The 22,849-nt window shown below is 47.2% G+C and overlaps 1 protein-coding gene across 1 annotated transcript; it reads right to left on the bottom strand.

Annotated features, from left to right (window-relative positions):
* Positions 1 to 9,772: 9,772 nt before the first annotated feature.
* On the bottom strand, positions 9,773 to 19,614 carry LOC127333385 (protein DETOXIFICATION 19). Its single transcript, XM_051359782.2, has 7 exons — positions 18,864 to 19,614; positions 11,219 to 11,763; positions 11,037 to 11,123; positions 10,859 to 10,915; positions 10,501 to 10,739; positions 10,200 to 10,318; positions 9,773 to 10,132 (listed from the first exon to the last, which is right to left on the bottom strand). Exons 1-7 carry the CDS (start codon positions 19,140 to 19,142, stop codon positions 10,004 to 10,006), a joined length of 1,455 nt encoding a protein of 484 aa, XP_051215742.1. The 5' UTR covers positions 19,143 to 19,614; the 3' UTR covers positions 9,773 to 10,003.
* Between the last annotated feature and the right edge of the window lie 3,235 nt (positions 19,615 to 22,849).

Genomic DNA, 22,849 nt, shown 5'->3' with positions numbered 1-22,849 from the left:
TTGGGCCAGACCAGACACCGCATCGGTAGTCTGGCCTGGAAAATGGATCCAAGCCGCATCCCAAAACAAGGAAATGTCCGTATATATGGCGGTCAGAGAGGCCGATTGGGGCCAAACCCCATCCGCTCCTCCACCTCCCCGCCTCCCACCGACGACAAATCCTCCTCCCGCCGGCGAGCAATCGGCAACAAGTTCGCGTAGATCCAACCTCCCCTCCTCCCACCGGCGAGCGATGGTTTCGAGGCGTGGATCCAACGGGCGTGGGGGCGGCCGGGTTGGCCGCGACGAAAGCGGCCTCGACCGCGACGACAGCTCCAACGACCACGCCGGCGAGAAGACGGAGGCGGAGAAGGTCCGCTACGGAGCGGTGCGGATCCAGGGGTCGTACCGCTTCAGCAGGTACATCATCGTGCCGCCGCCAGCGTTCTCGAAGCGCCAGTCCGCGACTTACCGACGCCGCAGCTTCTCCTCTTCCGGCGGTGCTTTGAGGTCCCGCTAGCCGCCATCAATGGCATTGGTGGTGAAGACGGAGCCCGAAGACGCGCCGGCGCCCGCGTTCGCGCCCAGTGATTACCTCGATGACGTAGAGCTCGAGCAGCTCCTCCCGGAGCTCGGCGAGGAAGCTGGCCTCGCACCTGGTTTCTTCATCAACGAGAGCCACCTCGACACTGTCATCGGCTCGTCTCGCAGACAAGCCACCATGAAGCGGACAAGGAGCAGGAGTGGCGGCTGGTTGCGGAGGAGCAGGGGAAGATCTCCTTCGACCTCGGTAGCGACGGTGAGTGAGGAGGCCGCCGACGCGCCGCCGCCATGGCACAAGGCTCCGGTGAGCATCCCGAGCCAAATTTTGGTACTAGGTTGCAGTGGCGACGAGAATTAGCTCGAATAGTTGCCCAATTCGAGTAGCTTTTGGTTGATCGTAGCCGAATTCAGCTTATGTATGTATGAACTATTGAATGCAACGCAATTCTATCTCCCGTGCCAATTTTTTTAAATATGTAGTTCTGTTTAGCGTATCTGGTCTGTGTGCTCCTTTTTAAAACCCCAAATCTTCTTTGGGATGCCCTATATAGGTGGTTTTAGGGTTTGGGGTTTGAGGTATTGATACGCGTAAAGCACACGCCCGTTGGGAACCCCAAGTGGAAGGTGTGATGCGTACAGCAGCAAGTTTCCCTCAGTAAGAAACCAAGGTTTATCGAACCAGTAGGAGTCAAGGATCACGTGAAGGTCGTTGGTGAAGGAGTGTAGTGCGGCGCAACACCAGGGATTCCGGCGCCAACGTGGAACCTGCACAACACAATCAAAGTACTTTGCCCCAACGTAACAGTGAGGTTGTCAATCTCACCGGCTTGCTGTAAACAAAGGATTAAATGTATAGTGTGGAAGATGTTTGTTTGCGGAGAACAGTAAAGAACAAGTATTGCAGTAGATTGTATTTCAGATGTAAAAGAATGGACCGGGGTCCACAGTTCACTAGTGGTGTCTCTCCAATAAGATAAATAGCATGTTGGGTGAACAAATTACAGTTGGGCAATTGACAAATAGAGAGGGCATAACAATGCACATACATATCACGATGACTACTATGAGATTTAATCAGGGCATTACGACAAAGTACATAGACCGCTATCCAGCATGCATCTATGCCTAAAAAGTCCACCTTCAGGTTAGCATCCGCACCCCTTCCAGTATTAAGTTGCAAACAACAGACGATTGCATTAAGTATGGTGCGTAATGTGATTAACACAAATATCTTTAGACAAAGCATTGATGTTTTATCCCTAGTGGCAATAGCACATCCACAACCTTAGAACTTTCTGTCACTGTCCCAGATTCAATGGAGGCATGAACCCACTATCGAGCATAAATACTCCCTCTTGGAGTTACAAGTATCAACTTGGCCAGAGCCTCTACTAGCAACGGAGAGCATGCAAGAACATAAACAACACATATATGATAGATTGATAATCAACTTGACATAAACGATAACAAGGATAATTTCTGAAGTGACATGCTATCATAATCTTGATCAATACTATTGTAAAGCATATGAGATGAATGCAGTGATTCGAAGCAATGGTAAAGACAATGAATAAACAACTGAATCATATATCAAAGACTTTTCATGAATAGTACTTTCAAGACAAGCATCAATAAGACTTGCACATGAGTTAACTCATAAAGCAATAAATTCTTAGTAGAAAGTTTTGAAGCAACACAAAGGAAGATATAAGTTTCAGCAGTTGCTTTCAACTTCAACATGTTTATCTCATGGATAATTGTCAACACAAAGTAATATGATGAATGCAAATAAGCAAGTATGTAGGAATCAATGCACACAGTTGACACAAGTGTTTGCTTCTAAGATAGAAAGAAGTAGGTAAACTGACTCAACATAAAGTAAAAGAAAGGCCCTTCGCAGAGGGAAGCATGGATTACTATTTTTGTGCTAGAGCTTTTCATTTTGAAAACATAGAAACAATTTTGTCAATGGTAGTAATAAATCATATGTGTTATGTATAAGACATCTTATAAGTTGCAAGCCTCATGCATAGATTACCAATAGTGCTCGCACCTTGTCCTAATTAGCTTGGATTTACATGGATTATCATTGCATAACATATGTTTCAACCAAGTGTCACAAAGGGGTACCTCTATGTCGCCTGTACAAAGGTCCAAGGAGATAGATCGCATTTGATTTCTCGTTTTTGATAGATCTCAACTTAGACATCCATACCGGGACAACATAGACAACAGATAATGGACTCCTCTTTAATGCATAAGCATTCAACAACAGATAATATTCTCATAAGAGATTGAGGATTGATGTCCAAACTGAAACTTCCACCATGATTCATGGCTTTAGTTAGCGGCCCAATGTTCTTCTCTAACAATATGCATACTCAAACCATTTGATCATGATAAATCACCCTTACTTCAGACAAGACGAACATGCGTAGCAACTCACACTATATTCAACAAAGGTGTAATAGTTGGTGGCGTCCCCAGAAACATGGTTACCGCTCAACAAGCAACTTATAAGAAATAAGATACATAAGTAACATATTCAATACCATAATAGTTTTTAAGGCTATTTTCCCATGAGCTATATATTGCAAAGACAAGGAATGAAATTTTAAAGGTAGCACTCAAGTAATTTACTTTGGAATGGCAGAGAAATACCATGTAGTATCTAGGTATGGTGGACACAAATGGCATAGTTTTTGGCTCAAGGTTTTGGATGCACGAGAAGAAGTCCCTCTCAATACAAGGCTTTGGCTAGCAAGGTTGTTTGAAGCAAACTCAAGTATAAACCGGTACAACAAAACTTACATAAGAACATATTGCAAGTATTATAAGACTCTACACTGTCTCCTTGTTGTTCAAACACCTTAACCAGAAAATATCTAGACTTTAGAGAGACCAATCATGCAAACCAAATTTCAACAAGCTCTATGTAGTTCTTCATTAATAGGTGCAAAGTACATGATGCAAGAGCTTAAACATGATCTATATGAGCACAACAATTGCAAAGTATCAAATTATTCAAGACATTATACCAATTACCACATGGAGCATTTTCTGTTTCCAACCATAATAATGATGAACGAAGTAGTTTCAACCTTCGCCATGAACATTAAAAGTAAAGCTAAGAACACATGTGTTCATATGCAACAGCGGAGCGTATCTCTCTCCCACACAAGGAATGCTAGGATCTGATTTTATTCAAACAAAAACAAAAATAAAAGCATACAGACGCTCCAAGTAAAGCACATACGATGTGACAGAATAAAAATATAGTTTCACTAGAGGTGACCTGATAAGTTGTCGATGAAGAAGGGATGCCTTGGGCATCCCCAAGCTTAGATGCTTGAGTCTTCTTAAAATATGCAGGGATGAAGCACGGGGGCATCCCCAAGCTTAGACTTTTCACTCTTCTTGATCATATTGTATCATCCTCCTCTCTTGACCCTTGAAAACTTCCTCCACACCAAACTCAAAACAAACTCATTAGAGGGTTAGTGCATAATCAAAAATTCACATATTCAGAGGTGAAATAATCATTCTTAACACTTCTGGACATTGCACAAAGCTACTGAAAGTTAATGGAACAAAGAAATCCATCAAACATAGCAAAACTGACAATACGAAATAAAAGGCAGAATCTGTCAAAACAGAACAGTGCGTAAAGACGAATTTCTCTGGGGCAGTTAAGTTGCTCAGATGAAAAAGCTAAAATTGAATGAAAGTTGCGTACATATATGAGGATCATGCACGTAAATTGGCATATTTTTCTGAATTACCTACAGACGGGGCTGCTCAATTTCGTGACAGTAAGAAATCTGTTTCTGCGCAGTAATCCAAATCTAGTATCAAGCCTACTATCAAAGACTTTACTTGGCACAACAATGCAATAAAATAAAGATAAGGAGAGCTTGCTACAGTAATAACAACTTCCAAGACTCAAATATAAAATAAAAGTGTAAAAGTAAAATAATGGGTTGTCTCCCATAAGCGCTTTTCTTTAACGCCTTTCAGCTAGGCGAAGAAAGTGTGAATCAAGTATTATCAAGAGATGAAGCATCAACATCGTAATTTGTTCTAATAATAGAATCATAAGGTAACTTCATTCTCTTTCTAGGGAAGTGTGCCATACCTTTCTTGAGAGTAAATTGATACTTAATATTACCTTCCTTCATATCGCAGAGTGTAAGAAACATATGTTGCATTACGGGGTTGAGATTAACAAATCTAGCTTCCAACATGTGTACTAAAGAAGCAGCAGCAATTTCATAAGTAGGAGCAAGTTCTACCAAGTGTCTATCTTCAAAATCTTCAGCTGTACTAACATGAGTGAAAAAATCTTCTATATTATCTCTTCCAATGATAGACCCTCGTCCTACCGGTATGTCTTTCAGAGTAAACTTAGGAGGAAACATGATGAAATAAACAAAAGGTAAATAAAGTAAATGCAAGTAACTAATTTTTTTGTATTTTTGATATAGTGAACGCAAACAAGACAGTAAATAAAGTAAAGCTAGTAACTAATTTTTTTTGTATTTTTGATATAGAGAACAAACAAAGCAGTAAATAAAATAAAGTAAAGCAAGAAAAAAACAAAGTAAAGAGATTGGATGTGGGAGACTCCCCTTGTAGCGTGTCTTGATCTCCCCGGCAACGGCGCCAGAAATTTAGCTTGATACGCGTAAAGCACACGCCCGTTGGGAACCCCAAGTGGAAGGTGTGATGCGTACAGCAGCAAGTTTCCCTCACTAAGAAACCAAGGTTTATCGAACCAGTAGGAGTCAAGGATCACGTGAAGGTCGTTGGTGACGGAGTGTAGTGCGGCGCAACACCAGGGATTCCGGCGCCAACGTGGAACCTGCACAACACAATCAAAGTACTTTGCCCCAACGTAACAGTGAGGTTGTCAATCTCACTGGCTTGTTGTAAACAGAGGATTAAATTTATAGTGTGGTAGATGTTTGTTTGCGAAGAACAGTAAAGAACAAGTATTGCAGTAGATTGTATTTCAGATGTAAAAGAATGGACCGGGGTCCACAGTTCACTAGTGGTGTCTCTCCAATAAGATAAATAGCATGTTGGGTGAACAAATTACAGTTGGGCAATTGACAAATAGAGAGGGCATAACAATGCACATACATATCACGATGACTACTATGAGATTTAATCAGGGCATTACGACAAAGTACATAGACCGCTATCCAGCATGCATCTATGCCTAAAAAGTCCACCTTCAGGTTAGCATCCGCACCCCTTCCAGTATTAAGTTGCAAATAACAGACGATTGCATTAAGTATGGTGCGTAATGTAATCAACACAAATATCCTTAGACAAAGCATTGATGTTTTATCCCTAGTGGCAACAGCACATCCACAACCTTAGAACTTTCTGTCACTGTCCCAGATTCAATGGAGGCATGAACCCACTATCGAGCATAAATACTCCCTCTTAGAGTTACAAGTATCAACTTGGCAAGAGCCTCTACTAGCAACGGAGAGCATGCAAGAACATAAAAAACACATATATGACAGATTGATAATCAACTTGACATAGTATTCCATATTCATCGGACCCCAACAAACACAACATGTAGCATTACAAATAGATGATCTTGATCATGATAGGCAGCTCACAAGATCTAACACGATAGCACAATGAGGAGAAGACAACCATCTAGCTACTGCTATGGACCCACAGTCCAGGGGTGAACTACTCACACATCAATCCGGAGGCGATCATGGTGATGAAGAGTCCTCCGGGAGATGATTCCCCTCTCCGGCAGGGTGCCGGAGGCGATCTCCTGAATCCCCCGAGATGGGATTGACGGCGGCGGCGTCTCTGGAAGGTTTTCCGTATCGTGGCTCTCGGTACAGGGGTTTTCGCGATGAAGGCTATAAGTAGGAGGAAGGGCAGAGTCGGAGGGCTGACGAGGGGCCCACACCATAGGGCGGCGTGGGCCCCCCTTTGGCCGCGCGGCCCTATGGTGGCGGCGCCTCGTCGCCCCACTTCGTATCCCCTTCGGTCTTCTGGAAGCTCCGTGGAAAAATAAGACCCTGGGCGTTGATTTCGTCCAATTCCGAGAATATTTCCTTTGTAGGATTTCTGAAACCAAAAACAGCAGAAAACAGCAACTGGCTCTTCGGCATCTCGTCAATAGGTTAGTGCCGGAAAATGCATAATAATGACATAAAGTGTGTATAAAACATGTGAGTATCATCATAAAAGTAGCATGGAACATAAGAAATTATAGATACGTTTGAGACGTATCAGGTATCTGCTAGAGATGCTCTAAGGTCCAGACACGCCCCCAAATTAAGTTTAGACCACGCTTAAGATAAACCATAGTTCTAGACCGGTTTGCTACACATAGACCTGAAATTACCCACACCAATTCGTATCGATATGGTGTTTTTGCTACTGAAGGTTTGTGTGATCTGTTGTTTCATTGGGAATTGGAAGATTGCAATTTACCATTTCGTGGTCGGCGGCTACGTGCGTAAGTGTGTGAAGTTGCGAACATCTACAGGGTTGAGAGTTGTTGCATTGTCATCAGGAGAGAGCGAGAAGGTGAGTATAGAGAGGCGGTGATAATAAAGTGAGAGAGTGGGGAACGGGTGATGGAGTTATTGGCCGGTCTCCCGCGCTTTCACACGCGTGCATAATTGACCGATTGGAGCCCATTTTGCGCTCGCCCGGGACAAGCTCGCTAGAAACGCCTGACTCGCCCGTTGTTGCTGGGCCTGCCTCAGGGCTGCTTTAAGCTTCGCGCTAGCTACTACGAGCGCGTTTGGTAGCCTTGGCGCCCCTTGGCTCGCATCGGCCCAGCATTTTTTGGGCCGTTTGGTTCACTGGGCTCAGTCGCGTTCTTGCATAGCACGGGTCTTAAAGCACTCATGGGACATGCCCTCGAGGAACGCCCAGTTTGACAGTTTCTCCAGGGCCAAGCCCTGGTGAGACGAAAATCGACAACACCATTCGTGCGGGAGCTCTGCCTCGGCATGGCGGGAGAAGCCAAAATCCCAGCGGCGTTGCACGACAAAGGTAGGGGTAACCTCCCTCTTCGGTTACCCTGTCCATTTGCCCCCTCCCAAAATTTCCCTTCCCCCAATTTTCGCACCGGCGGCGACGTCGGCAACCTAGATCTGGCAGCGCGCATCTTCCTTCGGTCTCCGGCGCTGGACCAGGGTCCTCTTTTCCAGCCGCAGCAGAGCCCGCGCACATCTGCGGTGGCTTTCGGCAGTGTTCGTCGTCCGCCATGACGGAGGTAAGGGGAAACTCCTCTACTCTACTGTAGTGTTAGATTCATGTTGGTAGAACTAGTTGGGTTCGTCATAAATCTTGTTTGAGTAGACCGACCAGCTCCAGCTTGTGCATCACACCGCAACACTCATCATTTGCATACAAGCCTGGATCCTGATGGTGCACAAGAGAGCAGTTAGGCATACTGCTTTTCCTCGTGTGAGTTATGGTCCTATGGTACAACAAGATCAGGAGAGGATTGCCAACCTAAACCACATCTACAACTGCAACGATGTAGAGGCTATCCAGATGCTACGGATGAGAAGAGCCCCTTTCTATGAACTTTTAAAAATGTTCAAGACTAGAGGACTGCTGACTGATAGCATCCACACCTCTGTCAAAGAACAAGTCGCAATGTTTTTTCATGTCGTGGGTCATAACCAGAGGTTCAGAGTCATCCATAGCACATTCAGGCGATTCAGAGAGACTATCTCTCGGTACTTCTAACAGGTGTTGTAGGCAATTGGGGAGCTTAGAGGTGAAATGATCAAGTTAGCATCAACGAACACACCACCCAAGATCAAGAACAGCTACAGGTGGTTCCCCTATTTCAGGGTGAGTACAAAATCATGTTCCTTCTACCTATCAGATGTGTGGTACTGTCAGAAACATGATTGTGTGCTAATTTTTTTACAGGATTGCATTGGGGCTATTGATGGTACTCATGTCACTGTAAAGGTACCGAGATCAATGTCTGCAGTATTCCGCTGGAGGAAGCACTACACTAACCAGAACGTGCTAGCAGTTGTGGATTTCGATATGAGGTTCACCTACGTGCTTGCTGGGTGGGAGGGTCCAGCTCATGATTCGAGCATCCTGGCAGACAGCTTTTCAAGGCTTGATGGGTTTCAAATCCATGAGGGTAAGTTCTACCTTGGAGATGCTGGATATGCATGCCGACCTGGTATTCTACCTCCCTTCATGAAAACAAGGTACCACCTCAACGAGTTCTCTGCGAAGCACCGACCTCATAATGCGAAAGAGTTATTCAATCTGAGACACTCAAGCCTTAGAGTCACCATTGAGAGGGCCTTTGCTGCATTGAAGAACAGGTTCAAGGTCCTTGACCAGAAAGTGTTCCACACTTTTGACACTCAAGTAAAGCTGGTCCTTGCTTGCTGTATTCTTCACAATTGAATCCTAGGTTGCGGCGAGGATGAGTTCTTCGAAGAGGTTGTCACTTTTGATGAAGTAGAGACCGGCCATGGCGTGGACGCAAGCGACAATGATGCCTGGAAGGAGAAGAGGCAAGAGTGGGCAGACGCAATGTGGCAAGCCAGAGGCAACACCACCATCTGAGAAGAAGTGCAGAAGTGAAGTGAAGAAGAAGAAGAACCCCCTATGATCCCCTGTTTCTCGAACCCCTATTCGATCCCCGTATGTTGAACGACCCCGTTATGATAAACTGCCATTCGTAGTAGCTAGGGAGCATCGTGTTATGAACTACCATTCGTACTAGCTAGGACTGATTTCCTGAACTGCTAGCTTCGTAAGTTTGCAACTGTCATGAACTGTGATTTATGTGTGATGGGAGGTGAGAGCATGGTAAGACTATCCGTTGTAGAGAAGAAGTAATCTTAGACATGACTGGATGGTACCAAACAGACCTAATGTCATCGACATCGAGATTTCGGGTTAGCTGCAGGCAAACAAACAGAAAGGCCTTTTCAGCCCAGCCGATGCAGCCCGACCTACCAAACAACATGCTAATTTCGGTCCGTGGCTCGTTTTGAACGCGCAGGTGTAGTTGCACCACTACGCTAGTGAGCCAGAATTCGGATCCAGGCTACCAATGCCCTACAACTTAGGGGGTGCTGCAGAAATCCAAACGGGCTGATTTTCTTCTCCCCCAAGCCAGGCCGAACCATCTGTAGGTACCAAACGTGCCCGTATTGAATGAACAGCGTCCGAAAACATATACCCAAAACAGGAAGAAACACGCTGGTCAGAAATGTGAAACTCTGCTCAAAGTACATGGTTAAATAGTTCAGGCACAAAGCTGAGCATGGGCTCAATTCAACGCATGCCACGGCTATCTCACAAAAACCCGTTCAGGTGCAAGCCACGGACGCTGCTGACGCCGACGCACAACCACCTTATGATCCTAAATTACATCATGAACTAACACGTGCGTCTATGCTCATTGATCAAGCGACCTAGTTTTTGTTTTGGAGAGAAATCAAGCGACATAGTTGACCTTCTCTTGTTGCATCGCGTCCACGATCTTGGACCATTTGGTGCGGATGGTGATCACCACCAGCGTGCTTGTCTGGCACGTCAGCCCGCAGATCAGACCCAACCATAAGCCCTGCAAAAATTGAAGATTTGTACATCAGCTATTTTCCAGATCGGAGGGAGTTTCATTCATTACGTACCCTGGTGTTGAAGTTGAGCTTGAAGGCGAAGAGGATGGCCAGCGGCATGCCGATGCAGTAGAACGCCACGAGGTTCGTCATCGCCGCCAGGTGCTGCCATCCGCAGCCCCTCGCCACCCCTGCCACATGCCAATTCATTCATTAGTTTGGTCACTCAATTGTATGTATAGCACTAGCAGTGCATTCTAGTCTCTGATTTTGTGTCCATAATACGAAATCATCCATGTGAAGGAATAAAAGAATAATGATTCTCGGAGAATGGTGTAGGTGTCTAGGTAGCTGGCTGACGGTTTTTTCTTACCTGAAAGGATGCCCTGGGCGGAGTCGAGCACGATGGACATCATCATGAACGGGGTGATGGCCGCAAACTTTGCCGCAATCACCGAGCTCCCGCTGAAGAGGCTCGCCCAGAGGCCGTGGCCAAAGCCCAGTAGCAGGATGAAGGAGAGACCGAGGAACACAGACAGCTTCAACGTCACCGCCACGGCGTTCTTCGCCCTGTCTATGTTCCCGGCACCAATCTCATTCGATACCCTCGTGCTGCAAAAAGTGCAGGAAAAGGAACATAAAATCCCCCTAATTTTACACACAAAGAAACTGGTTCTGACAGCGACAGAGGAAGAAATTGGGAGTCTGAAACCGGACAGTACATCACGTACCTCACAGCGGCACTGAACCCGTAGGTGATCATGTAGGCAATGGCCTCCGTGCTCGCGCTGCATTTGGAAATTAAAGATGGATGAAGTCGATTCATGCCACTAATCATGCATGGGTCCTGGCCTACGTATTACATGATTGAACAATGCCACTGACCAGACTGCAAGAGACGTAACTTACCACATGGCGATCAACGACGTGCTCACCGTGGAATCCGGCAGCAGGCCAGCAATCAGCACCAAGAGCTCAAACGCCCACCACTCCAAGCTGCAGTCAGTACGAATGCCAGGTTAGATTGTAGAGGAAATGACGTACAAGTGTCTCTGAGAATAACATGTGTGCAAGTGCAACAACATACAGACCAGACCATGATGGCGGAGGGCGTTGCGAGCCTGATGGTCGGCAGCACGTAGCTGAACGCGTCGACGGAGAAGCCCTTCCACGTCTCGTCGAACTCCCTGGACCACATCACGTACCCGAGCAGCAGCAGGCAGGAGAACCAGAACGTGGCGGAGATGGAGGCGGACGCGCCGGCGAGGCCCAGGCCGAGCACGTTCACTAGCAGGTGGTTCAGCGCGACGTGGAGCGCGAAGGGCACCCCGGAGCAGACCACGAGCGGCAGGACGACGGACTGCGTCTGCAGATACCGCAGCAAGCACTGCATGAAGGAGAAGGCGAACAGGCCCGGGATCTGGTACCGGACGAACACCGATGCGGCGACGGACACCTCGGGGTCTTGACGAAGGAACAGCAGCAGCGGCTCCGTGAAGAGCCACAGGACGGAGATGAGCACGGACACCACCGCGGACATGATCAGCGACGACTGCAGGTATAGGCCCAGCATGCGGTACAGCCGGGCGCCGTAGGCCTGCCCGCACAGCGTCTCCAGGGCACCACTCATGCCGGTCTGAAACGTGGTTCAAACATTGCAAGTGCGTCAACATATAGTACTGATATTTCAAACATCAGTGCATCACATGACTAATATGACTATCCATCGGTAGTCATCGATTTTTGGAAAGACAGCAAGGCCATCGTGAGGCGGTTCTGAAACTCATCTAGGGTTTTATCCCTCTCGCCGGCGATGCTATCGGTCCGCTCCGCCTTCGGTGGCCTTGAAGTCTTGGAGGTTTGGCAAACCGTGGCTTATCACCGGCGGAAGGTTTCAGTTTTTCATTTAGTTTACATTCAGTGTCTTCTTCGGGATGGTAAGATGGTGGCTACTTACTGAAGTCAGAATAAGGACCTCTCCGTCATATCTCCCGGTGGTGCATCTAGCGCCGACGGAGGACATGTGGAGTTGTGTGCCCGGCGGATTTGTCGTAATCCGGTCGCCTTTCGTGTTCGATTGTGTGGTTTCGGGCCAATCTCTTCCTATCTACTGTTGTCATTGTTGACGATGGTTGCTGCTCTGATGCGTTGGTCCTTAATTTGGGCCTTAGCACGACGGCTTCCCGTCTGTCTACTACAACAAGATCTACTGCGACAAGTTTTGTCAGGCTTCGGTGATGGAGGGGCGAGGACGGCGACGCGCTTTTGGCTCGCGCTAGTGTCTGTAGTTGTCGCTAGGTGGCCTAGTGATATATTTGTAATTTTTATTACTTTTAGATATCTTTGTACTGCTGTTAATGATTTTTAATAGATTGGTGAAATTTTCGCAAAAAAACATGACTAGTATGGCTTTGTTAAAAACTTCAGATGCATTGCAACGTTTTTCATCTGCAAAACAAGCCTTTCACTTATTTCTCTGGGTTTTTTTGGTCGGTTGTATGGTGAAATAATATGAGATGCATCAGGTTTCACAATTTCTAACAAATATCAGTCGTTTCGACAAACCAAAAGAAATAAATTTAGAGCTACCAATTTGCTATTGGTTTCCAGTTCGGAACCAATCCAAATTTTCTTTCAAAATATAGGGTCTTTGTCTCCCATCTTGTTCGTGGTGAGCCGAGCAGAATCGTGAATCCAGTGACCAAGCAACCTAAAACGTGCAATGCATGTTTCTTCTACACTATTTAAGGGTTTCAACATTACTAAATCTTAATCTGTCAATGTTTTCAGTGAGGTATCCAACATCTCCGAGTTGACATTCATAGATTTTCTTACCAAAAAAATTAGGTCTGACGTAGCTCTAGGTACACTGCCAAAATTTTGTGAAAATAGGGCCGACTTCTTAGAGAGAAAAACTACAACACCTGAGACATTTCCAAGTTACGACACCCAAGTTGATTATACTGCTTTTTTTATTAACGGAAACTATAGTAGTAATTTATGCTCGCTGACCGTGCATGTACACAAACAGTAGTTGATAGGTTAACCTATTGCCATGTTGGGATCTGAAAATGATATGCTATGCTTCTTTTTTTAGCCAAATGCAGGCGCAATCCACGTACAACATGATGGATATCCTGGTAGTTAGGCTCAAACCCCAAATAATGCAGGGATTTTCCCTGAGAACCAACCTGATGTTGGGTGGTTAGGAGGATGGTTGTATCCCCAGCCCACCAGAGTTCAAACCCCAGGTTTGACATCTGTGTGTCTCATAAAAGGCGGAATATTCATTCAGTGGGAGGCGACGTTCCCGTCGACAGCGAGGCGCCTGTGGTGACTTCGTCAATTTCAAGATTCAATCCGCCAGCCCAGTCTTCCGGAGGTGCTCATAGGGGTAGGGTGTGCGTTCATAGGGGTGTGTGTATACGCGTGTATGTGCGCGTCTGCGTTTGTACTGTGTTTCTCAAAAAAAAAAATGCAGGGATTTTCCCATGTAATAACGCCTAAAGAAATATCGGGCACTAAGCCTCTTTTTTTGCCGCACCCAGTAGCACTTCATGTTGTTGCTAGGGACCCATATAGGCGATCTTCGTTGAGAGCCGGGGCTCTTAAGGTGATAATCCGATTTTGTGGGGTTTTTTTCTCACCTAAGCACCTAACTAGGCATCTACCATTGTACATGCCCTTTAATAATTAGGATAGTACCAGAAGAACTTCCACTCTTAAATAACAACGTCGAAATAAATAAAAAGTTTTCCAAAAAACAAGTAGGACATCTCTTTTTTCTCGACATAAACGGCATAGCTAGCCATCTAATGCAAGCATTAGCCAAGAAATGCGAGCTACTTAGATATAACTCTAAATAGATTTTTTCGAAACGGAGGTAAAAACTTTGCCTTATTCATTCATTAAGCAGAAGGTGCCCGGTTTTTAGGAGAAAACCGAGCAAAAATCAACAATAAAAGTGCCATAGCACACCCAAACCACACACTCTGCCTCAAGGGCACACCCAGCCACCCTGACTACCCACAAAAGCTAAGAAGCTCAAGCCGGCCTATGCCAAACAGATGGCTCTTCGGAGAGAGACCTGCAGCTCCGCTTCTGACGACGAGCCTCGGAGAGGAGATGCGCAAGACAAGCGCTGAATAGGACCTTCACCGGACCGCCCCTCGCAGGTCATCGTACACCGCCCGAGGGCGGCTTCGACTTTACAGCAAGAAGAGACCACCACGAAGACATTCGAACACGCCGGAATGGAGCCGACTAACATGACTTTGTCGCAACCAAACCTTGGTCACCACCATCGTCGTTGCCTCTCAAGCCTCCACCCGGAACACCCGCATCTCCGGTTGACCTCCTGCCAACCCAGATGCCCTGTGTGTCGAGGCCGCAGGAGGGCGCGAAGGGAATCACCAACTTCAAGACGACACCCTCAAGAGGGGACACGACGAAGAATCGACGCCGTCGTGTGATCCCGCGGGATCTAGGCTTTCACCTGAAGATGTGAACCCGAGGCAGTGAAGGACGAAGAGATCCACGACCGCCCCTAAGAAGGACGGCGACATCCGCAGACGCCGCGCGGTCAAGCTTTCGCCCGGAGCAAACGAGCCACCACTCCCTCACGCGGCCGAACATCGAGACGAAGACCGAAAACGCTGCCAGCCCGCACCCTGCAGACACACCTCATGTGCAGAAGCGGCGCCACTGCCGCACACAAGCCACCACCGCCTCCACAGCCAGACTAAGGAGCTCCGTGAGCTCCGCTGCCACCACCCACACCGCGCGGGGCTGAAAGCCGAGTCGCACCAATAATGCCGACCAAGATCGCCTAGAAGAGCTCCGCGGGCGCCGCCAACCGCCACAGAGAGGGAGCTTCGACGGACGCCAACACAGGGGTCCAAGGCCGAGCTGTCGGCCGGATCAGCGCGAGCTCCCCGGTCCAGCCGCCCTCGCAACCACAGCAGCCGCCAATCCACCCAGCGCACACACAGGGCCGCCGCCCCGCCGTTCAGCACCGCTCCCGCCCCTGCAGCCTCGCCGGTGAAGGCCGGGAAGGAGGACACCGCCTCTGTCCCGGCAACCACATGCCGAGCCAGCGCAAGCCCGTACAGGCCCGCAGGATACCATCTGGGCCCGTGCGCGCGCCGCCAAGCCCCGCTTCGCCCTGCACCGCTGCACCACCGCCGCGCCCCGTCCTCGACCTGGCCGCGCGCCACCACGGCCGCCCGCAGCCCTGCCAGCGCCCAGCCGCCGGCCCACCGCGCCCGGGCGAGCTCCTTCTCGCCATGGGACGCGGGAGGGGAAAGCAACCGCCCCGCCGCCACCTTCCCCGAGGCGGGCGCGGCTTTGCTGGCCCCCCTTCGGCGGCGGCGAAGCAAGGGAGAGGGGTTGGGGGGGGGGGCTAGAGGCGGCGGCGGCTAGGGTTCCCCCTTGACGCCAGAGGAGGGCGATGCCGGGGGGGGAGAGGGGGGGGGGGGGGGAGGGGGGGAAACCAGTGAACCGGCAACTCTAAATAGATGATGTACTGGGAGGCTCTATAATGCGCTAATACACATAGAATAAGGTGTAAGAGTCAATACGCACCGCTGAATATAGCTAATAGTAGAAAAAGTAGCTTCAGTCCTAGTTGGTAAAGACCTTTAGTCCCAATTTTTCAACAAGAACTACGGAATCGGACTTAATCCCTCTCCTCCCTTTAGTCCCAGTTGCGTTATTAACAGGGACTAAAGGTCCTCCATGTGGGCTGCGGGCGCGCGCTAGATAGAGGACCTTTAGTTCCGGTTTGTAACACCAACCGGGATTAAAGGCCATGACGTCTAATTTTTATCTTTTTTTTTTCTAATTTTTCCCATTCAATTTGTTTTCTATTTTTCTCAAGAATTTCTAGTATTTAAGTTATTTAATTAGTTTAATTTCTAATTACACTTAATCTCTAGTCAAATTAATTACTCATGGTCAAACTTTCTGATCGGTCACCCATACTCAAACTGCTTCACCACTAGCACGCTTAATTTCTGAGTTCCTTCCGTCCCGCTTCTACGTGTTTTGCTCACACGTTATTGATATTAGTATCATATCAATTATATTAACCTCTTGGTCACAATGTCACACTTCTTTATTATTTGAATTCCAAATAATTACTTTAATAAAAGATAATGAATTAGTAATAATCTTGAATAAATAAATAATAATATTTTTTTCAAAACCTAAAATCTGAAATTTTTCATATTTTCCTTTGGCAGTTGGAGGATCTAAAAATTAGCTAACCAGGCATAGCCACGTGAAATTAGATGTAGCTTTTCGGCGTAGATAGATTTACATATATTAAATTTTTTGTCGAGTTTGTATGCAAAAGATATTCCCTTTTTACCCAGAAATATAGTTTTTATTGCAAAATAAGTCAAAATCCATGTTTGTTATTTTTCATAATAACTAGATCACCTAAGCTACATACATCTAGAAGGATTTTTAATTTTTAATTTTCTATCATTTTTTTGTATTTTACTAAGCTAAAAAAAGGTGATAGGGGGAGGGGTGGGGTGGAGCCAAAAAAATCCCAAACCTTTAGTCCGGGTTGGTGTCTCCAACCGGTACTAAAAGGTAGACCTTTAGTTCCAGTTGGGGATATCAACCGGAACTAAAGAGACTCGTGGTGTCCAACTGAAACTAAAAGTCTCGTTTAAACCGGGACAAAAACCGTGCGGCATCCATGCCGTTTGAAACCGGGACTAATCGTTAGTCCCGGTTCCAAATGCGACCGGGACTAATGCTTCGGGCAGCTCCGAACTCTAAAAACCTGTTTTCTATTTATGAGCGAGAGAATTCAAATGTCTTTGGTACACTTCTACTCCCTTCAATCATTTTAATTGACTCAGATTTAGTATAAAATTATACTAAATCTGAGCCAATTAAAAGGAATAGGAGGGATTACTTTACAACAAGCCTTCCTAAAGTTAGTTCCGCTCTAGGACTACGTTAAGTCTGTTAAGATGCAGTGCATATTAGTCTTGATCACAGTCAAACTTTATAAAATTTGCTGGAAAGAGTGTTTGACACTACAAGACAGGCAATTGAATTATACCAAGAGGCCTGAGCGCATTTTTTCTTCTCAAAACAGAGTGCAAAGTAATTCTAGAAACTATAACTAATGATTCGAATCTACACAGTTTATTTTCTAATGATCCATTCGAAAAAAAAAATCTCAGGAAATCATCTTGTCTTGAATAAAAATCCCCTAACTAATGATGTTTTGTCAGACTGTCATGGCTTTGACGGATCCATCTTCTATCTTATATCAGGTCCGTGTAAAATAGGTGAAATTCTGACTTGGAGTTGCGAGAGGACGTGAAAGGAGGAGTGAAGGGAGACGAACACCCTGGAGATCTGTCTTATTCGTTCGTACTGAATGGAGTGGAGTGTGTAGTTAACTCAGTCGTCTGCTTCTCCTTGGCAGGCAGGGAGATGCGCCCCGGCCATCAGTTCGCATTTAAGTCGCAGCCGCAAATATAGTCCAACCACGCGCGCAGAGTACGTGATGTGTTTTTCTCCTACAGGACAAGGCGAGCTAGACGTTTACTTACTCCAACTCCAAGTGTTCACGTTCGCGAAAAAAAGCGACTGCTTTGTCGTCGGTTTCTCTGGTCGTAAGAAGATCGAGCAGAAGGAGAAGCAATGGTGTGGGTAGAGTGTGGATACGATCCAACGACCAGACTCGGCCCTAGCACTACGGTGGCCAGCGATCGTCGCCGCGCGCCTATATAAGCGATGAAAAAGCAAAGCGGAAACATATATAGATGTAGGCTTGGAGATGACACCAGAATACTGGCAAATATATTTTGAAACGCTACCTTTTTTTATGATTTTCTAAAATTCCAGGGCAATAAAACATAAGTATGTTTCATGTTACGTTCGACCTACCCTTAAGGCTGCTCAAATATTCCTACTACCGTCAAATCGATGGAACGGGAAAGTGACGCCAAACTCCACCAGATCCACCGGAGACTTGGAAAATAAATAATATTATTGTGGTAAATTAATAGCAACTGCACCGTTAAGGTCAACTACACCATCTAGCACACCATTGAAAATATCCGAGATCGAGGACGGATTCGTATCTATTGAAAACTTTAGAGTAACCAAGGTATTAACATACAATCATGTAGCACCAACTACTCCCTCTGTTCATAAAAAAACTGCTTAACTTTATCTAGATATGAAGGTATATAGAGTTGAATCGTATCCACACTCAGATATTAATCTGAAAATGTACCATAAAATAACCTTTTCAGATTAAGTTTCTGCTTCTACCACAAACTACTAGTACGTTAATTCTCACTAGACTAGTCACAGTAGTAGTTGTGCAACGGGAAAGTGCTACGACCGAAACGTGAGTCGTCGTGAGTAGACGCAGCAGTGGAAATAAATGTACTGTCGAACCAAATCTGAAGAGTTTGTGATAGAAGCAGAAACTTAAACTTATTTCTAAACGGAGGAAGTAGAAATTTGCAATGATTACCGTTCTTATTTCCAAAATGCCAACGATATTAATTAGCATAAGGGTCTGTCAATAATTATGCAAGTGCAAGAAGAGATGCATACGACCGGCACGTGGGAGCTGCGATAGCTGCATCGTCGATCATGCCTCGACGCAGCAGCAATAACTATAGCTAGGTGTGTAATTATTGCGCGGTCGAACAAAATCTGGCAAAGAGCATGTGGTATGAGCAGTATACGTACCACGAAGGCGTAGCCGGTGACGGTGGCCCAGGAGTTGCCGAGCGTGGCGCCGGCGAGGTGGACGACGCCGAGGTGGCCGGAGAACATAACGGACACCAGCGGGACGGCGTAGTAGAACATGTTGGTGAGGACCATCGGCACCGCGAACTTCAGCTGCGCCCACGCCTCCTCCGTGTCGATCGCGCGCCGCAGCCATGCCGGCGGCGACCGCGCCGTCGCCTCGCCGCCCTTGCCGCCGACGGAGGTATCGGCGGCGCCGAGCAGCGGAGCCGAAGACATGCCGCCGTCGGCAGGCAGGGCCAGATGATAGCGGGAGGAGGAGGAGGAGGCTATTTGGGTGTGGCGCCGCTGGCGACCGAACGGGGATTCAACGGCGATCAGCGAAATGTGATGTGGAGATTATTTGTAGCAGGTAGCAAAGCGAAGCTTTCCCTTGGCCACGTTTTCCGAGGTGGCTGGGTCGCGCGGGTATGCGTACGTGGCTGGGGTGGAAACGGGGGAAATAGGAGAAGTGGCGGGGAATATGGGTGCTGGATGGGGCAAACCGGCAGAAGCAGCCGGTGGCGCCTTCGTCACGCCGCGGCGGCCGGCGGGGAGAAGCGGTGGCAGCAGCCGTGGAGAACTTGTGGAGAGGGGATCAGAAAATTTGTTGCGATACCGAACTCAGATGCAAGAATTTGGAGCTCTAGAGATGTAGCAATGGCGGAGGAAACAGAAACAGACCGAGATGCCAGGAAGAGGCGGAAGGTGAGGGATGATTTGTTTAGGAGTACTCCGTATTAAATACAGTGGGTCCCACAACCAAACAAGCCGACGTGCTTCCTCTTGTGAACTGACGCACAACACGTCTCGAAGGAAAATGGTGCAGGCTGCCATTTGTATTTTACGAGCGCCAAACTCACGATGGAGTCCATTGGATTTGGATACCCTGGACTTCTTGCGCGTGGATTTGGGTGGACTTGGATTTTATTACTCGTTCATTGGTCAGGATATGGACTGGATCATGAATACTTGGACAGTAGTTGGGTAGTTTAGTTTTGGACGTGGACCTTGATCCATTTCCAGGTATACTTGTGGAGAGGGGATCAGAAAATTTGTTGCGATCTTTTGGGAACGGTTGGCTACTCAGTCGTCCATGTTTCTCTCACTGCCGAGGCTATTCTTGCGCAGTGAGTCTAGATTGTCCCCAATAGCAAGTTTCCATTTCTTTTCGTTACAAAACGCCTAACCTTGCCTGGCAAGTCAAGGGTATTGCCGAGTGAGTACAAAGACTCAGAGATGTGATGGACATCTACTTTAGGGCCTTATCTGGATACGGAATAGTAGGGAGTAGGGACGCGTTTTCGTAGGTCGTATAACACTTGGCTGTGGTCTAACTGGTTCTCAAATCACTGCTCGGCTAGCATCGGGAGAACAGTCGATTCAGCTATTTCAGCGAGCCACCGTCCTCTCGCGCTCCGCTGATGTAAAGGGGAATCTTTTCCTGCACAAGCACGAATGAGAAGGGAGATGTCACTAGCTCTAGCACGCGGCGGCGAAAAGCGGAAAGAGTGGCGGGAAGGATTCCGTCACCTCCCGCCGACCCCCCCCCCCCTCTCTATTTGTACCCCCAACTCTCACCGTCCGGTTTGAAACCTCCTCCCCCCACTTTGATTCGAGCTCCACCTTTGGTCCATGAGCAGGTAAGCGAAGTACACATCTCCGATCAGTGGCGGCGGTTGGGATTTATCCTCTTCTTCAACGAGTTCTCCTTCTACTTCGGCGATGACTGTAATCAATCACATCTCCACCATTTCTGCTTCAGTGAATCATCATGATTTCTGCCCAACCATTTGTTTGATCCTTGGTACATTCACTTTTTGTGCCGTACAATTGTGGTTATTCGAACTCAGTAGTACATGGTAGGATATGATATGTGCGCTTGTTCATCTGTGTGGGGGGAGTCGCAGATCCCCTCACAAGTAGGAGTAGGGGTGTGATACGTCTCAAACGTATCCATAATTTTTTATGTTCCATGCTACTTTTATGACAATACTCACATGTTTTATACACACTTTACATCATTATTATGCATTTTACAGCACTAACCTATTGACAAGATGCCGAAGCGCCAGTTCCTGTTTTCTGCTGTTTTTGGTTTCAGAAATCCTACAAAGGAAATATTCTCGGAATTGGACGAAATCAACGCCCAGGGTCTTATTTTTCCACGGAGCTTCCAGAAGACCGAAGAGCATACGAAGTGGGGCCACGAGGTGGCGACACCACAAGACGGCGCGGCCAAGGAGGGGCCCGCGCCGCCCTATGGTGTGGGCCCCTCGTGCCCCCTCCGACTCTGCCCTTCCGCCTACTTATACTCTCCGTCGCGAAAACCCTATTACCGAGAGCCACGATACGGAAAAAGTTCCAGAGACGCCGCTGTGGCACCCCCGAGATCAGAGTTAGACAAATACCAGATCTTCGTCTGACATAAGCCTAACCTAGAGCTCGAGAGACTACAGTGAGAGAATCGGTAACACAACAGTGACTCTACGACTCCAAGAAGTAATACAAGCTCATAACTGAGCGAAGAACCAAAGAATTACAAGCAGAGGTCACTGACCTGACATACATCAATCAACGGAAGCGAAGTTATGCTATTAGACATAGCAAGATAGCAAAAGTCCTAAGAGTCCAGGAGCATAACGGCGACGTCCCAACCCATAGATTCCAGGCTACCACCTGGGAACCCCAAGCTACTCGTCGATCTCGACTAGAAACCACCATCTGTTGGAGCGACTTCTTCTGAAACAAAAGCATGCAAAGCTGAGTACAGGGACTCAGCAAGACTTAGTACAACCTTTTAGCAAAGCGGGTATGCGGGCTTTCTGTAGAGCTTCTTTTGCGTAAAGCCAGTTTTCCTTTGTTAAACAAGAGGGAGGAGAAGCTCGACTACTCAGAACCTTTAAAAGGGGATAAGAGAGCGATATCTCTATCTCTATTGATCATCATATTGTATCCACCAATCTTCATCATCTCGAACCACTATCCTCGGATCACCCCCTCAACACCCGGAGAAGGTATCCGTAAGCACACATTGTTTGCCAAGTTTTACGATCAGGTTAAAGTTCTCTATGATCTCCACGTCCGTTCCCAAGTCGTCCGTAACCGTGGACACGGCTTTTCGAAAAGATTTAACCCTGCAGGGGTGCACAACTTTACCCACACGTGCCAACCGACTCTTAATGCCAAGCTATTAGCTTTCTTCCTTGGAAAGCTGGCAGAGGGTGGTCGACCACAACCTTTACCTTGCTGTCGCCGAGACCATGAGTCACGCGCTAAGGATTGTTCCGCCGTAACGGGTCAAGTCCCGAAGTCGGTCCTTAACGATGTGTACCGAGGTGGGTTTCCCCAGAGGCCGCAACCCCCAGCCACCACGACCACGCTTACCTGCCTGTTATGTACCTTTACCCCAAGCAAAAATGCAATGCATATGACCAGGTAACGCGCAAACTATGTGACTCATGGAATCTACTAGCAAGTTAGTGAGTCGAGAGGGTACCATAATAGGGCCTCGTGTGGTTGTACGCTCAGTCTTGGTTCAAGAGGCGAGAACTCGGTTCCTAGGGTCGGCAGAAACGAAACAACCCACCACATCCCAATGTGGCCTCTCGGCTGAGCCTTTAATCATGTTTATCAACATCTCTATACTTACCACGTCAACCTGTCATGCTAGTTTCATTCATTGTATGGCTCCAGTCCGAAGACCGGAGTAGTAGCGTAACAAACTAAGCATGGCTAAGCATAAAGAGATAAAGGCTCTAGCGACGCACACATGCCCAACCTAGTTATGCTAGGAGCAGTGGATCAGATATTTGAGGCTACAAGGGTGGAACATGCAATAGATAGGATAACTCTACCTATCGATAAAAGACAGTTGAATCGTGTGTAATATGTAGGAACTAGAAGTAAAAGCATTTCAAAAACATATATGAACCAGGCTAGGGCTT

The sequence above is a fragment of the Lolium perenne genome, chromosome 2 (genome assembly GCF_019359855.2).
Source record: "Lolium perenne isolate Kyuss_39 chromosome 2, Kyuss_2.0, whole genome shotgun sequence".
Taxonomy (NCBI): domain Eukaryota; kingdom Viridiplantae; phylum Streptophyta; class Magnoliopsida; order Poales; family Poaceae; genus Lolium; species Lolium perenne.
Note: the sequence above shows the minus strand (reverse complement) of the source record. Positions and strands in the feature narration are given on the sequence as shown.